Source organism: Bubalus kerabau, chromosome 11, assembly GCF_029407905.1.
Source record: "Bubalus kerabau isolate K-KA32 ecotype Philippines breed swamp buffalo chromosome 11, PCC_UOA_SB_1v2, whole genome shotgun sequence".
In the NCBI taxonomy this organism is placed as follows: domain Eukaryota; kingdom Metazoa; phylum Chordata; class Mammalia; order Artiodactyla; family Bovidae; genus Bubalus; species Bubalus kerabau.
Genome location: NC_073634.1, coordinates 21,887,942 through 21,906,192, shown reverse-complemented (window position 1 = coordinate 21,906,192; position 18,251 = coordinate 21,887,942). Strand labels below are relative to the sequence as shown.

The following is an 18,251-nucleotide window of genomic DNA, read 5'->3' as shown; positions in this document are numbered from 1 at the left end:
ATAAAAAAGCAGACCTTGGGGATCCTTTTGCCCAGGGCTACCCTGGACACTTGTCTGGGCCTTGACCTGGTGCCACAGCATGGCCCCACTCTCACCAGCTGCAAAGGCCAAGGAGACCTGCTCTTACCTGGAGGGGCACCAGTACCAGAAAGGAGGCAGGGTCGGGTCCTCTCTGAGTGGACTGGTTGGGCCTGTCAGTCACTAGGGCTGTCCTGTCCTCCTGCCCCTACCCACTCTGAGGGGAGCAGAGTGGGCAGAATTCTACTCTCAGGATGAAGAGAAAGTCCCAGGACTTGCCAAGAAACTGCTGGAACTGCAGAGAAGGAACAGAGAGTGCCTCCGGGAGACCTCATGTCGACCCGTGGAAACACAACCACAGTCTACACCCAGGGGATAATTTCCCTCAGGGAAGTGTTTCCACATCGTCTTCCTGGCATTACCTAAAAGGTAAAACATGTGACAAAAACGGGGAATTCTTTTCTATTTTTGAGAGACTGAATTACGTCAATTTTGACGTGAACACTTTAAACCATGTCTATGCTTTGTTGTTTCTTGACTTCCTACTTTTGCATTCCAGTCCCCTATAATGAAAAGGACATCTTTTTTGGGTGTTAGTTCTAAAAGGTCTTGTACGTCTTCATAGAACCGGTCAACTTCAGCTTCTTCAGCGTTACTGGTTGGGGCATAGACTTGGATTACTGTGATATTGAATGGTTTGCCTTGGAAACGAACAGAGATCATTCTGTCATTTTTGAGATTGCATCCAAGTACTGCATTTTGGACTCTTTTGTTGACCATGATGGCCACTCCATTTCTTCTGAGGGATTCCTGCCTGCAGTAGTAGATATAATGGTCATCTGAGTTAAATTGACCCATTCCAGTCCATTTCAGTTCACTGATTCCTAGAATGTCAACATTCACTCTTGCCATCTCTTGTTTGACCACTTCCAATTTGCCTTGATTCATGGACCTGACATTCCAGGTTCCTATGCAACAGTGCTCTTTACAGCATCGGACCTTGCTTCTATCACCAGTCACATCCACAGCTGGGTATTGTTTTTGCTTTGGCTCCATCCCTGTTACTCCCATGTTACCTGGAGTAACAGGCAAATTTGGCCTTGGAATATGGAATGAAGCAGGGCAAAGACTAATTGAGTTTTGCCAAGAAAATGCACTGGTCATAACAAACACCCTCTTCCAACAACACAAGAGAAGACTCTATACATGGACATCACCAGATGGTCAACACCGAAATCAGATTGATTATATTCTTTGCAGCCAAAGATGGAGAAGCTCTATACAGTCAGCAAAAACAAGACCAGGAGCTGACTGTGGCTCAGACCATAAACTCCTTATTGCCAAATTCAGACTTAAATTGAAGAAAGTAGGGAAAACCACTAGACCATTCAGGTATGACCGAAATCAAATCCCTTATGATTATACAGTGGAAGTGAGAAATAGATTTAAGGGACTAGATCTGATTGATAGAGTGCCTGATGAACTATGGACGGAGGTTTGTGACATTGTACAGGAGACAGGGATCAAGATCATCCCCATGGAAAAGAAATGCAAAAAAGCAAAATGGCTGTCTGAGGAGGCCTTACAAATAGCTGTGAAAAGAAGAGAAGCGAAAAGCAAAGGAGAAAAGGAAAGATATAAACATCTGAATGCAGAGTTCCAAAGAATAGCAAGAAGAGATAAGAAAGCCTTCTTCAGCGATCAATGCAAAGAAATAGAGGAAAACAACAGAATGGGAAAGACTAGGGATCTCTTCAAGAAAATCAGAGATACCAAAGGAACATTTCATGCAAAGATGAGCTCCATAAAGGACAGAAATGGTATGGACCTAACAGAAGCAGAAGATATTAAGAAGAGATGGCAAGAATACACAGAAGAACTGTACAAAAAAGATCTTCATGACCCAGATATTCATGATGGTGTGATCACTGACTTAGAGCCAGACATCCTGGAATGTGAAGTCAAGTGGGCCTTAGAAAGCATCACTACGAACAAAGCTAGAAGAGGTGATGGAATTCCAGTTGAGCTATTCCAAATCCTGAAAGATGATGCTGTGAAAGTGCTGCAGTCAATATGCCAGCCAGTTTGGAAAACTCAGCAGTGGCCACAGGACTGGAAAAGGTCAGTTTTCATTCCAATCCCAAAGAAAGGCAATGCCAAAGAATGCTCAAACTACCGCACAATTGCACTCATCTCACATGCTAGTAAGTAATGCTCAAAATTCTCCAAGCCAGGCTTCAGCAATATGTGAACCGTGAACTTCCTGATGCTCAAGCTGGTTTTAGAAAAGGCAGAGGAACCAGAGATCAAATTGCCAACATCCGCTGGATCAAGGAAAAAGCAAGAGAGTTCCAGAAAAACATCTATTTCTGCTTTCTTGACTATGCCAAAGCCTTTGACTGTGTGGATCACAATCAACTGTGGAAAATTCTGAGAGAGATGGGAATACCAGACCAACTGATCTACCTCTTGAGAAATTTGTATGCAGATCAGGAAGCAACAGTTAGAACTGGACATGGAACAACAGACTGGTTCCAAATAGGAAAAGGAGTTCATCAAGGCTGTATATTGTCACTCTGCTTATTTAACTTATACGCAGAGTACATCATGAGAAACGCTGGACTGGAAGAAACACAAGCTGGAATCAAGATTGCCGGGAGAAATATCAATAACCTCAGATATGCAGATGACACCACCCTTATGGCAGAAAGTGAAGAGGAACTCAAAAGCCTCTTGAAGAAAGTGAAAGTGGAGAGTGAAAAAGTTGGCTTAAAGCTCAACATTCAGAAAACGAAGATCATGGCATCTGGTCCCACCACTTCATGGGAAATAGATGGGGAAACAGTGGAAACAGTGTCAGACTTTATTTTTCTGGGCTCCAAAATCACTGCAGATGGTGACTGCAGCCATGAAATTAAAAGATGCTTACTCCTTGGAAGGAAAGTTATGACCAACCTAGATAGCATGTTCAAAAGCAGAGACATTACTTTGCCAACAAAGGTTCGTCCAGTCAAGGCTATGGTTTTTCCTGTGGTCATGTATGGATGTGAGAGTTGGACTGTGAAGAAGGCTGAGCGCCGAAGAATTGATGCTTTTGAACTATGGTGTTGGAGAAGACTCTTGAGAGTCCCTTGGACTGCAGAGAGATCCAACCAGTCCATCCTGAAGGAGATCAGCCCTGGGATTTCTTTGGAAGGAATGATGCTAAAGCTGAAACTCCAGTACTTTGGCCACCTCACGCGAAGAGTTGACTCATTGGAAAAGACTCTGATTCTGGAAGGGATTGGGGGCAGGAGGAGAAGGGGACGACAGAGGATGAGATGGCTGGATGGCATTACTGACTCGATGGACGTGAGTCTGAGTGAACTCCAGGAGTTGGTGATGGACAGGGAGGCCTGGCGTGCTGCGATTCATGAGGTCGCAGAGTCGGACATGACTGAGCGACTGATCTGATCTGATGCTTTGTTGTTAGGTCGCTCAGCCGTGTCCGACTCTGTGACCCCACGGACTGTAGCCCACCAGGCTCCTCTGTCCACGGAATTCTCCAGGTGAGAATACTGGAGTGAGTTGCCATGCCCTGCTCCAGGGGATCTTCCCAACCCAGGGACTGAACCCGTGTCTCCTGGGTCTCCTGTATTGGCGGGCAGGTTCTTTGCCACTGAGCCAGCTGGGAAGCCTGTTCTTATTATTCTCTAATTGGCAGCTTTCCTTACCTTCACACACAGGGCAGCACTCCCCTTCGGGCATGTAGTATCTCTCACAGCTCAGCTCACCACACTGGGCAGTGAAGCAGATGGAAACACCCCCTTGGCATCGACAGAATCGACAGTTGTCCATTCGAAACATGTCTCCGTCACTGTACTCCACGTTGTTGAACACGCAGGCTGGCTTTGTTTCTAGAGGAGTTAAAACAAACAAAGCATATTCAGAGTCATTTCTGAGTGGTGCCCTTTCATGTTTTTCAAACAGCCTCTAGAAAATACTGCACAAGGTTAAAATTTAATGGAACTTTTTTAAACTCAATATAATTTTTTTACAACAGAAGCAATAAAGCTATGTAAAGTACAATAAAATAAACAAAACACATCATTATCCCCATTATAACAAGGAATCAAAATTCCCCTTAGTAAAATTTATACTGGCTTCTCCTTACCCCAAATAAAAGTAATTATTTGACCATGAAACTGACATTTCTGATATGTGCTTTAAAAAGATTTAGTTTTGTTAAACAAAATGTGTGTTTTGCTAAATCACCATCTCAAGTAAATGATTCTGAATCCACATTATGTTTTGTTCTGCCTCAAAAAATTTATTTGGGCATCTTAGGTTATGTTTCTGTTTCTCCAGTGTTTTCTCTGAAATTCTTTTTTCTATTTAGTTAATAATCTATAATTATAATAGTGCTTGGCCTTTAGAAAACACTTTCTACATACATTACTTCACTTAATCCCCAAAACAAAGGTCTGATGTAGAAATACTTATCCTGAGTGTAGAAGTGAGGAAATCCTAGGTAATTTGTGCAAAGTTACGTATTTAGCAAGTGATAGAAGCCAAAACTATAGCTCTTCAACTAAAACCTTGTACTCTTCCCACTGTGTTTCAAGACTATGTTTTCTGCTAAGGACTCAAAACCCTGCATTTAGAATGATAATGATACCAATGATTTAAAATTTTTCTCTGCACGAAAACACTCTCCCCTAAATCTACTCCTTAACTCTAATTTTGGTTGACTTAAAAGAACTCCCTCCAGATACAGACATCAGAAGAAAAGGAAAACTACAGATCTATAGCTTTTATAAATATAAACATAAAAATACTCAAAAAAGTACTACCAGACTGAATCCAGCAGCATATAAAAAATATCATATACCAAGTGAGATTTATCCCAAGAATGCAAGGTTGGTTTAACATCCAAAATCAATTAATGTAATTAATTGACTATAATGTAATGTAATGTCTATAGAATAAAGGACAAGACCATAGGATCATCTCAACAGACAAAGAGAAAACATCTGACAGAATTCAACACCCTTTCATGACAAAAAACATTCAACAACTTAGCAGTAGAGGTGTTAAACAGCAACTTGATAAACGGCATCTATGATGTTAGCACATCATACTTAATAGTGAAAGCTGAATGCTTTTCCCCTTACTTAGCTCAGGATTAAGACAATGATGTCCCGTCTAACCACTGTGATTCAACTTTGTACTGGAGGCTCCAGTCAGGGTAATTAGGCAAGAAACTGACATAAAAAGCACCCATATTAGAAAGCAGGAAAACTCTAATTGCCAACAACATGATTTTGAATTTAAAAAGAAGAAATCTACTAAAAAACAATTAGAACAAAAAGTTTAGCAAGATTTCAGGGTAAAACTGTAACTCCAATAAATTGTATATCTACACACTAGCAATAAACAACCTGAAAATAAAGTTAAAAAATTCCATTCACAGTAGCATCAAAAAGAATAAAATATTTAATAAGTCTAAACATAAAGTACAATACTTGTACTCTGAACACTAAAAAACATTGTTCAAAGAAGATATAGAAGCCCTAAGTAAATGAAAATATATTCCATGTTCATGGACTGAAAGATAATACTGGCAAGATGAAAACATTCCCCCAATTGATCTACATATTCATTCAATCTCTATCAAAATTCTAGTTTTTTCTTTTGCAGAAACTGACAAGTGAATCCTAAAATCAGTAAGAAATTCAAGGAACCCAGAATTGCCAAGACAAACTTGAAAAGAAGAACAAAGGTAGAGGAGTCACACTTTCTGATTTTAAGACAAACTACAAGGCCACAGTAGCAAGACAATGTAGTACTTGACGTCAGGATAAATACAAAGTTCAATGGAATTGATTAAGAGTTTAGAAATAAACTCTCATACTTTGTGACCTTTAACAATGGTGCAATCTGAAATTTGACATATGTAAGAACTTGTGTCCACAAAGAACAATAAAAATAACCCAAGTGAAAAATGAGCAAATATTTGAACAGAAATTTATCCAAATAAGATACAGAAATGACCAATAAGCACTGAAAAGATGCTTAACATCATTACTTATTAAGGGAATACAAATCAAAGCCACAACGAGACATTGATTCATATCCTAGGATGGCTAAGATGAAAAAGATATAGATAATGACAAATGTTGATGAGGATGTGGAGAAATGGAAACTCTCATACATCTTGGAGAGTGCAGTTGTCTTGAAAAAACTGTTTGGCAGTTCCTCCAAATATGAAACAGAATTACCAGAGGATCCAGCAATTCTACTCTTAGATACACATCCAGGAGAAATGGAAACATCTACCCACATAAAACCTTGTAGACAAATGTTTACAGCAATGTTATTCACAGTAGCCAAAAAACAGAAAAATTCTAAACATCAGCCAACTGATGTACGATACACAAAATGCGGTATGTCCATGTAATGAAATATTGCTTGGCCATAAAAAGGAATGAAGTTCTGATGTATACTACAACATAAATGAGCCTGGGGAACATTACGCTAAGCAAAAGAAGCCAGTCGAAATATACCACATGTTGCATAGGATTTTATTTATGTGCAAGGCCCATGATAGGCACATCTACAGAGACAGGAAGTCGATTAGTGGTTTCCTAGTGCTGGCAAGTCTGGAGGACATAGCGGGTGACTTAAAGAGCTTGGGAATTCTGGGGGGATTGATGACAGTGTTCTAAGACTGTGATGACAATGGCGCAACTCTGTGAACACATTAAAAATCAGGGATTGTGCAACTTCACTTGGTGAATTGCATGGTATATGTGTCTCTGTAAAGCTGGGAAAATAAAAGTAATTCCAAGGTAAAAAAAAAAAAAAAAAAAAGTTCTCCTGAGCTAATGCCACCTATTTAATAAGGCAGGAAAAACTGGATTATGACATACATAAGCCATGGACTTCTCTGTCCTAACATCATTTCTCCACATGTCACTTTGCATGTTTGAAATACGTGAGATTTCCACTGCATTTTGAGTACATTTACATTTGTCTTGTACTTAGACAAACTAGTGTTAATTTGACTTTATAACAACGCTGTTGAGAATAGAGAACAAGTATTAACATCTACTTCTTCAATGAGGAAAATGAAATGAGGAAAATTGAGGCAGCTTGCCTAAAGTTACATCATTAGTGTGAGATGATCTGTGTGCATGTATTTTCACAAAGGCAGTAAATGTGCGTGTCTGAACCTCTTCCCTAGCCACTGGCTGGATATGCTATTTTCTTTTTCCCCCCAGAAAATTCATGTCAGAAAGAATCATCTTATTACAGCTCAGAAGTCTATATGCTTTTACCTAACACACTAAACTGAGCTGGGATTGGAAGGAACTGGGCAGTTAAACCCCAAGTTCCAAAGTGCAGGAAATGAAGCACTTTTCACCAATCAAATTTGCGTGCTGTGGAAGGAGGCAAAATACTGCCTTCTATCAAAATGCTGAGCTTCCGTTCAAATTGAAGAAGAACATTTTTTAAGAAACCAATCTATATTAATTACCTATTTGCCTTCATCAACCCAATGACCATCTGGGTGAAGCCACAAATCTTGGTGTGAGATTTGAAGACGTGAGGAGGAAAGGTTGTGGTTGTGAACAAAGTGGCTCCAGATGAACTCGCTTTTACGGCGGGTTGTGCAGAAGCTTGAGTGGGAGGAGACGAGACTGACACGAAGGCTAGGGCAGTTACGTTTCACTAGCACAGGCAGAGAGCAAGGGCGTGGAACTGAGAGAGATGGTGAGCCCCAGAGAACACAGCCTTGAAAACACAACTGATTCTTTAGGATTAAAAAAAAAAAAAATCACATGATATAATGAAATCCCTGTTTGCTGCTGAGACAAATTTAGAGAAGCTCTTCAGAAAAGTGCACAATAAAAATGGTTGGCAGTATCCTCTGAGGAGCAATGACCAATTACTTCTTCACCTGCTGGGGATAGAGGTGAATTTCAGAACCATAGGGAGGGTACCACTACCTCTGTAAGAGGACCTTTTCTGTGGATGGAGAAAAGAATAATATTACAAATAGAATAACTTACTATGCAACATGCACTTCTCAATGCATAAACGTACATATGCACTGAGATGCACAAAGTGTCTTTTTAAAGATTTTTGCATGTTTTTTGTGTCTTCCCCATTAAATTTTATGTTTCTCCGTTCTGGAATCTTCTCTTCCCTCTTTAATATATTCCAGAACTCCTGAAAAAGAATTTTATAGTATAGATTGCTAGTAAGTTCTATTGCCTGGCCAAATCACGCTGATTGGCAGATGGTGATAGATACATAATTTTAGCAAAGGAAAAGACTAAAATGTAGAACTTCCCATCAAATGTGAAAATGGAGGGAAAAAGTCCAAATAAGTATACTTCTGTTGCTTTTTCTCTGTAATATCTCAGTGAAAAATGGCTGATGTCTTGCCTCTGGTCTCCTTTCTCTGGGGGTGAGTGGTACAGGAACAAAGTGGGCAGACTTAATAAGTCAAAAAAGAGATAACTGCACGACAAATGAGAAATGTCTGAAAATTTCTCCATAAACCAACCACGAAATGATGGAATCACAAAGGCAGGGTACACGAGCTTCTAGATACGTGAAGGAAGAAACCACCTTTTCTGTGTGGGGGAAGCCGGGCGTGTGTGCTGGAGCATACTGCTAGAGTACTTCAGGATAAGAGAAGGGGAACAGTACTTGCAAAACACTGTATCACTCTTACTCAAAATTAGCTTAGTAAGGCCTGCAGAACACAATGGATGCTCAATAAATGCATACTGCATGGAATATTCCTTTCAAAGTGCTATATACTCTCCACTACTGTAGAAGGAGACCTTACATCCCTAGGAACATTATTGAGCATCACTGCTATACAATGGGTTCTCAACAGATGTTTTCATATTAACTTTTTTATTAACAAACTGAAGGTCTGAGTTTTTTCTTTTCATGAAGATTTATTTATTTATGTTGGCTGTGGTGGATCTTCGTTGCTGTGCACTGGCTTTCTTGGGTTTCAGCGAGTGGGGGTTACTCTCTAATTGCAGTGGTCAGGCTTCTCACTGCGGTGGCTTCTCTAGTTGCGGAGCAAAGGCTCTAGGGCACTCGGGCTTCAGCAGTTGTGGCTCCTGGCTCTAGAGCACAGGCTCAGTAGCTGTGGCGCACAGGCTTAGCGGCTCCGAGGCCTGTGGAATCTTCCCGGCGCAGGGTTTGAATCCATGTCCCCTGTATCGGCAGGCAGATTCTTAACCACTGGACCACAAAGGAAACCCAAGGTCTGAGTTTTCTAGGCCCAAAGTTTACACAAGGAGAAGCTGACTTTGGGTCTGGCTCTCCTGTGACTGATTGATTTTACATGTTAGTGTCTGATGCTGGAAGAGTCAGTGGCTACAACACTCAAACCATGGTGTTCCAGTTTGGATTTCTGTGCATTTTTGTATGTTGGAGACTTGATCATATCTAAGCAACCAAATTTTTGCTTCCATACTCTGAGCATGGATGACTTCCCTATTCAAACCCAAATGCCTCTAGAAACGAGTGAGCTGGGCCAGCGTAAGGCAGTAAGATGTACTGTTACCAAATGGAAGAGGACACACGTCCATCTAAAGTAGAGGCCGTCACTCAACCCCCGGTGACGGATGAAAAAACATGTTTTTGGGCCAGAGCAGACACAGAACCATGTCCCCAAGAAGATGTGGGATTATTCAACACTGCTGTGGAGGTCATCCTTCCAGGTGATGATACTGATGTCTCACAAGTTCACACAATAGGAACACAAGCTCACCACCTGCTCATTTGGTCTCTCAACAACAGGGTTCTCATTCAGCTACTACCGTGCTGGTCCTCCTTTCGGCCCTCAGTCACAGACTGCCACAATCTGATGGGCAACTCAGCCATCCCCCTACCCATACAAAACCAAACCCAACAGAAAAGAGGAGTAACATTTATGGAGAATGTTCTTTCCATCCATTCATCTAGGCCAATGTTTTCAAAACTCAGGAGTTCTTGAATTCCCTCTTTTTAATCTTCTGTTTTCACTATAATGCTTATCTTAAAAAAAATAATGTAAGCATATGGATCACCTGGATGGCAGCTAGGGGACTGAGTGCTGGCAGGTAAGCTCCGTTTCTTCACATGGGGTTAGACAGCAGCCTACTGTCTCCTGAACTGGGGTTCCCAGATCTACTCCAATATCTTCCTACGTGCTGCGGGGGTACAGTGGTGGTAGGGCAGCATTCTCAAAATCAAGAAACAGATCTTCAGGCATCCAGGTTCCAGGTGGGTGTTCAACTCATCCCTGAAAACTGCCTTCACGGAGGTATATTTTAATATTTTGCTTTTACTTTTTATTGAGAAAAGCAGCCAGAGGAAATTGGGAGTAAAGAAACTGAGGACACAATTTATTGCATCATCCGGCACTCTCTTTTCAAAAGTTTCCATACGAGGAGGATGCTGCCCTGTCTGGCAGGTTTCTTGTCTCTAAAAATAAGAATTGTGGGTCCGATTCTATCTCCCTTTCCACTTTGACGGCCAGGACGGCGGGGGCCTAACCTGACATTTAACTCCAGCAATTACATAGACAGATGCTATGGCCTGCACACCTGTGGGCACTTCCTTTTTGCTTTTCAACTTTTACATACAACTCTACAGTCTGACTCTCTTTTCTCATTAATATTTTATCACTATTTTATTGTGTCTGCTCTTAGTGTAAAATTGCCTCAAATTCTTTGTGGATAAGTAAGGCTTTATATATATATACACATATAAGGCTTTAAAAAATAAGTATACATAACATAGACCCCTGCTCTTCTGGGCAAGGATAATGAATTTTTGATAGGTAATACCTTCTAATGGGGATCTTATGACAATAGTATGATTTCACCAGGGCACTGGGTGCCAAATAATCAAATATACACACACACACACAAATATGTGTATGGAAGGGAAGTGTGTGTATGTATGCCAAAAAAAGTGAAATACAGACTTTGAGATGGAATTCCGTAAATACTGTCCTGTGGAATTTTAAATCTTCAGAGTATTGTAGTTTCTAGTCTCACCTACAATTAATGACTAATGCAGTAACAGACAGACTATAGCAGGACAAGAAGTAAAGCAAAGATCACCCAACTAATTTATGGTGGCAAGAAAGAGGCAAACACCAGAAATTCTGTTACTGCTTTGTCGTCTCCACATTTTCTCACAGTAGAAGGCCTGTTCCTGAACTCAGGGCTCTATAAATGGGAGCAGGCCCTGGAGATTTATCCAAGGCCACTGAAGTTAAATAGGGGCAGTAATCAGCTGCCCAAACTGCATCACATTGGGGTGGGATGTAAAGTGAATGTCCTGATGAGAAGGCCTGACACTTGGGTTTCTATAATTAAGAAGTAAAGAAAGAAAGAAGAAAGATACTCCACTTCCTCACCCAGCGGATACAACAGCAAGTTGTATTACTAGAGGTGTTATTTCCAGGGTATAAGAGACTTCAGATTAAAGTGTGGGGCAGTGAAAGATAGTGGATTCTCACAAAGTAACTCCTCTATGGGCTGACAATTAACAGCCACTCTAGAGGGAACTCAGACAATATGAATCAGATCACTTGCTTGCTCACCCAGCCACGCGTCAGAACCCAGGTGCCCCGCGAGAAACAGGTGATGTGCTAATGTCACAGACACAAGGATAGATTCCCTGTTTTCTGGCAGTTCAGATTCTAGGGTAAGAGAGAGACATGGAGTGGGTTGAGTACTAGAAGGAAGCACATCTGAGATGCTGGAGCCCAGGACAAGGACCAACTATTTCGGTCCCAATGGTACGAGTTAAATATTCACAGAATATCACTTTCAGTCAATTAGCTTCAGCAGGAAGTATCAGAGGGCTTGGCCATTTGCTGGCGGTGAAGACATCACTACCGGCTGGATGATAAAGCAGGCGGGGAGAGGCACCGAGAAGAGTCTGTGTGCGTGGAGCCTGCCCTGTGCCTCTCCCTGCGTGCCTGAAGCCAAGAAGCAGCATCCCGCAGTGGCCAGGACGGTGGGCAGGAAGGAGGCGCACAGAATCATAGAGGCTGTTTGCTCTCGAAGCACAGTTTCTAGTGCTTCACATACAAAACCTCACTGCATTTACTGTTATTCTCTCCATTTGACAGATGTGGCAACTGAGGCTCAGAGACCAAAGGGATGGCCAAAGCTATACAGCTACTAAGTGGAGGAACTGATTTTCAAACTGAAGTCAATCAGTTCCAGTCTGTGTTCTCTTTTAACCACAAAGTCATACTGCCAGTGCTTCTTTAAATCGGGGAAAAAACCAGAACAAAACATGTAGCCTCTGGCTAAAAACTACAGGACTCTGTGAAACAAGTCTGGACTTTTCATATAACCCTTTCTTGTCGGGGAGGGGCAGCTTGGGAGAAGGGCAGAAAATCTTCTGAACCCTGATTTCTTATAGGCAGCAGTTAAAATGGACGCTTCTATCTGTATAATTTTGTTGTATGTGTCCACATTCAAAGTCATTTTCCTTGTGTGTCTAAGTACTGACTAAATAATGCTCTCTAAAAATCACTGACATTTCACTTGCTTGAGTTTATTCTTTGCTTTTCTGAAAATTCTGATGGAGGAGCATGATTTAGGCTCTCCTCCCTTCTAGCATCTAAATTCAATAAACACCAGGCTGTCACACACCAAGCCCTCTGCTGAAAGGTGAGAGGGAGAGAGGTGGATTTTATGTGAAGGAATCTTGGGACTGAAGAATGGCTTTTTTTGGCCCACAAGTTTCCAGCTTTAATGAGGACACTGTTACTGACTAGGGGCTGGCCAGAGGTGTTTCCTCCAGGCAGAAAAAGGATGAACTCGAGGAATACGGTCCTTTCTCTTTTCAAACTGTGGTCACTCCGTGACCTAACGCAGTGTGGCATTCGTTACACAGACTACCTCCAAGAGCCATGGGATGAGGTCTTCTGACTGGGAGAACACGGCCACGTTTTCTGTGGTCCTTTTCCTGCAACCCTAGAATTTCTCAACTACTGACACATAGCAGAATATGACGGCCACGTGTAGTCTGCAATGACCTTTTCAAAAATGCCTTCTCTACAAGGTGGAATGAGGATTCCCTTCCTAACTTTCCCTACTGCGTGGTGGGATCTTGAGCAACTATTCTGAGTTTCATCAACTCCCTGAGCATGTTGTCTGCCTTTTAAAAAGACAGAAGTGGCTAGATTGAACCCTCCCTCCTCCTCCTCCTCCTGCACAAATGTATACTCGCTGAGAACAAGAGAAACCCCACGTACCATTAACACATTCAAAGACATCACAGCACTTTCCAGGTGTCCCATCTCCACGAGAGACTATGCGGGGAGTGGATCCCACCTCACACACGGGGAAACCACATAAGCCAGAGAGACACTCGCATCTGAAACCAGAGAAAAGGGAAGGAAAACCCCGTGAATAAACAGCATAGAAGTTGGGAGGCCACAAAGTGGCCGGCACACTCTTCACCCCTCTCCACGACACTGTCCTGTGTATCTGGCATCACCGGGGAACGGGGAGTGGGTCCTAACGTAATCAGCATTCCAAACAACTAAGGCTCACCTCCTTAGTATACGCCCAGAAATTTAACATTAACCATTTGGACAGAAAAATTCCTAAAATGCATTACTTCATTTCTTACTTAACCAGACTGGTATTGAGCATAACAGACACTTTCTTGATGACTCAGGGCCATCTTTTTATGCATATACATTATTCTGTCTCTCCAGACATCAGTGATGCTTGGACGGGCTGACACAGAACGGTGCTCCTGCATTTTCTAATGATTCTATGATGCTGCTTTGCTGCTGTTGACCTTTAGGTGTTTCTCAGCAATGTTTCTGACTCTTCTTTCAACTAATAGGTCATTAGTTTTTCAGTTTTTTTTTTTTTTTTTTTAATCAGTGTGATTGTGCCTAGTAGCACCCTCCTCTGGAGCTACATTAATTTATAATTATATAATAAAAAATATAGATTTTGATTGAAGACCGAGGAGCTCTTTACAAATTAAGGGTATAAGCTGTAGCAAATGGATTTTGTGACAGCTATCTGGATGCTGAGAGTTATAATGTTTTAGATTTTCTAAGCTGCATATGTACATTCTTCTCAATGCAAACTACCTCTGTTGGCTCTCACCCTTAACTTCAATTCTCCTGCAAAACTTGCTTGACTGCAGGAAAATAAGAGGCAGGTTTAAAAAAAAAAAAAGAAGAGAAAAAGATGTTGTCAACTGCCCGATGCTGATGTGTCAGAATGAAACTGGAGGCAGGAAATGAGAAGCCCAGTGCAGCAGGGCGTCAGGATGTGAATGTAACACAAGGGAGGAGCAGCCAGGCTCTGCCCGGGACTCCCCTGGCAATGGAAGCATGGGTCAGAGGTGGAGAGGATGACTAAGGGAGTTCCCAGGTCGACAGGAGTGAAGGGAAGGCCTCCTAAAGAGAGATATCCTTGCCGGAAGCATGTGGGTATTTATGTACCAGAGAGGTCAAGATTCGGGGAGGGTAACATTCCCAGGAGGGAAGAACTATTAACACCTCAATTCATTAATTGTTTTTCTCTCTTCTTATTTGATTGTTTTGTTCTCTTATTTTTCTTCAGATCTTTTCTAAAATAAAATGCCTGTCTTCCACAAGTACTTCCATAATCAGACCCAGACTTAATGACAATTTAGTTAAGTGTAGAACTAAAATAGAAATGAATTCAGTTAATATCTGCACCAAAGATCATTAAAGCCACTGGAAAGGTGTGAGTGACCCCTCTGAGGCCTCTGCCTTGTGGGGAAATTGCTATATATGCTTTAGAGTGGAGTTGAGGGTGTTAGGTAATTAAGGTTTTGCTGCAGTGGTATTTCTGACTGTGATTTAGAATAAATGTTTGGCTGTTTGGTGTGAGCAGAGCGAGGAGCTCTCGATTCATAATCTGTATTCCTACAGGACAATCACCTTCCATGGCTGAGTAAACATGAACTGAGCTTTTAGTCCCTGGAAAGGTTATGCGACCGTCTCTCATTTTTATGTGCGTGGCCACTGCAGTTTTAAACAGATGATCATATTCCTGTAACATTATAGTAATATATTCTTTACATTTTCTGCACTTGACACTCTGTACAACTTTTAACTTTTCAGAGTTCACAGACTAATGGGGAAAGAGCATTGAGAGGCCCCGCCCTGATTCCAGTATCTGGATGTAATGACAACGAAAGCATCCTACAAGAACAGCTGACCGACCTTCCACGTCTTTGGGGATTGGGTATCTTCTCTCCCACCGTTGGGTTCTAGCAAATCACTCTAAGTTAAACACCAGGGAGCATACGACCAACCAATAAATACCTCATCTGATGTCTTTTGACCTTTCAGAGATCTTTATTGAACACGCACGTGCACTTGTGTGCCAGGCTTTGTGCTAGGTTGTCAGAAATCACACCAACTTGAAAAACCTAAGTTCGCCTTAAGTCTATTCTCCCCCCTCTGTTGTTGTTTAGTCGCTGAGTCTTATCTGACTCTTTTATGATCCATGGACTGTAGCCCGCCAGGCTCCTCTGTCCGTGGAATTTCCCAGATGAGAATATTGGCGTGGACTGCCGTTTCCTTCTTCAGGGGATCATCCAGACCCAGGGATTGAACCCGTGTGTCTCCTGCATTGCATGTGGATTCTTCACCACAGAGCCACCACAGAAACCTGCTTCCCCCGCTTTTACATTTGACCTATCCCCATTTTTACATTTAACCTATTTCCCACTTTTTAAAATACTTCTCTCGTTTTTTTAGAGACCCACATGGGTTGTCTCTGGCATGCTGCAGAAGATCTAAAACTGCACGACTGCCTAGTAATCCACTGAAGAAAGGAAAACTCTTTAGGCTGAATTTTTATTTCTAAACCCAGGACTGTGCAATACAGCACCAGGGATTCCGACGCCCTGGTTTTGGCCGGTGGGCTTGCTCCTGCTTCCTTCCCCTTCTTGACCAGCCCTTGGGCAAGCCCTCCGTAGTTACTGCCACCTTTGACTCCTCAGAATCTGAAACTAGCAGATGTTCAAGACCACTAGCACCTTAAAAAAGAAGGAACTTATGAAGGAAACCAACAAGGGAAAATCTGGGCTCACATCGGATATCTACTGAGCAAGCATCTATTAGGTTAAGGCTTTACAAAACTGCCTTCTTTGCAGATCAAAAATAGTCAAATGGCAATTTCACACAGTTCAACAAAATACAACTCGTGTGAGTTATCTTTTGATGGATAAAGTCTGTACTGTCTCAAGTAACAAATGAGGGCCGATCAGGAACCTTTTTCCCAAGGAAATCTATTACATTATAAGTAATGTTGAGTTCAAGGCAGCTTGATCAAAATTCTCTAGTAAGATTACTCTAGATTCTCTGGTTTACCTACACTGGAGGTGGGTAGTCTTCCCTTCCACAGATGGGAACAGTGAGGCAGGCAGCCTCGTCAACTGATCTGAAATCAAATAAGGTTTCCTATCCTGTTATTTATAGTGAGTCATGAGGAAGAAATGCTAAATTACAGAGCAACTGAAGCACACAAGCAGAATCTTGCCCTTATCACCATTTCTCTTCATCCTTATTCTTTTTTGGTCCCTCCTCCCAATCTTCCTCTTACCCTTTACCCCAAAGCCTGGATAAAGAACAAGCAATGGAATGGGAAAACATGTGGGTTAGTGGCTGAGGAAACAGACTAATCTATAAGTAAAGTGATGCGCACACTTACTCCTCACTTCTTAAACCTTCCATCCTCCAATTTCCAGGTTCCAACCTGGTCTCCCCTCACCTAGGTCTCTCCTCCCAATTCATGCCACACTCGACCTATGGTTCAGTTTCTGTACTCCAGTAGTCAAAAGCCTTCAGTTACTCTTCATTTAACTGATAAACTTGTCAGCCTAGCATTCAACACTCTCAAGTCCTCCACATATCTTTATTCAAATACAGTACTTCTCTTCATTCTCCACCTTCTCCAAACAAGCCCTCCCTCTGCTGTCTCTGCACAGCCTTCTACTCTACTCCCTGCTGAACATTCCTTATCTAGCCTTCATCTCCCGCTGTCTGTCTAGATACCATCTGTCTTTCTAGATTACTTTAGATAATAACTCCTCTCTGAAACCCTAAACACCACACTTCTCTTAGGACACCTGGAGCAGAAGTGCTAAGGGCTTTTTAAAGAAAACCAATAAATAAAACAACAGCTTTATTGGGACACAATTCACATACTATAAAATTCACCTCTGCCGAGTATACAATTCGATGGTATTTATATTCACAGGGTTGGGCTACCATTACCACTACCTAAATTTAGAACATTTTCATCATCTCATAAAGAAGCCCTGTATTTCCCATTTCTTTTCTCCCAGCCCTTGGCAATCACGAGTCTTTATTCTTTCTCCATGGATCTTCCTATTCTGGTCAGCTCATATAAAAGGAATCATAGGCTAAGGGCTTTTTAACCTCCAACAAGAACCAACTTGTATGTGCCGTCTGCCTGCAAAATCAAGCCTTTAATGTTATCCTCGGTATTAAGATAATCATCAATCAAGGTACCACATTAATAAATGTTTGCATAATGTAATCACAGCTGCAGCCAGGTAGGTTAGTGAAGCTGTCTTTTTTCTCTCTCCAGTAGGTAATGGATCCAGCTTAGTGGCAAGCACAAAGATGAACAGCACTCAGAAAAATCATCTAAGCCCCTAGAGGGCACTCCCCTCCTTAGGAGGCCTGTGTGGGCTGGTTCTCTGGGCTGAAAAGCAGTGCACACTCCGGCCTTCCCTTTGTGTCATTTACTTCCTGATCTACACAGACACTCCCAGGCAGGCCTGAGTCCCGGCACAACTTTTGAGGTGCTCCCAAGTCAAGTTTCTACTTATCTTCTAGTTTCCATATTCTGTGACGTGTGAAGGAGACAGTAGAATGTGTCTGCAGACATATGTGACACAGTGTATGCACATATGTGACACCTATCTCTGCAGACAGTGACAATGGCAATCTGCGATTCACTGCATCCTCCTTCCCCACCTCCACCACTCAGTGCCACAGCTCCGCCAGCCACTCTGTCTCAAATGCCTGGCTCTTTCTCCCCAGGCAAATTCCATGCAGCCTTAAGGCCACCTGCTCGCTGCACAAGGCTTTCTCTCATCAAATAAGCAACCAGGATTAGTTAGCTCTCTCTCCTGGTATAGAGCTGCTCCTTGTACAAAATCAAAATCCTACTGCT

At 42.0% G+C, this 18,251-nt stretch overlaps 1 protein-coding gene across 1 annotated transcript in view; it reads right to left on the bottom strand.

Moving 5' to 3' along the window:
* CRIM1 (cysteine rich transmembrane BMP regulator 1) overlaps nucleotides 1-18,251 on the bottom strand; it is a 207,014-nt gene that overhangs the window by 76,553 nt on the left and 112,210 nt on the right. Inside the window, exons 5-6 of the mRNA XM_055539793.1 lie at nucleotides 13,298-13,419; nucleotides 3,732-3,914 (exon numbers count right to left, since the gene is read on the bottom strand). Coding sequence (XP_055395768.1) covers nucleotides 3,732-3,914; nucleotides 13,298-13,419 — 305 coding nt within the window. The remainder of the gene's footprint in view (nucleotides 1-3,731; nucleotides 3,915-13,297; nucleotides 13,420-18,251) is intronic.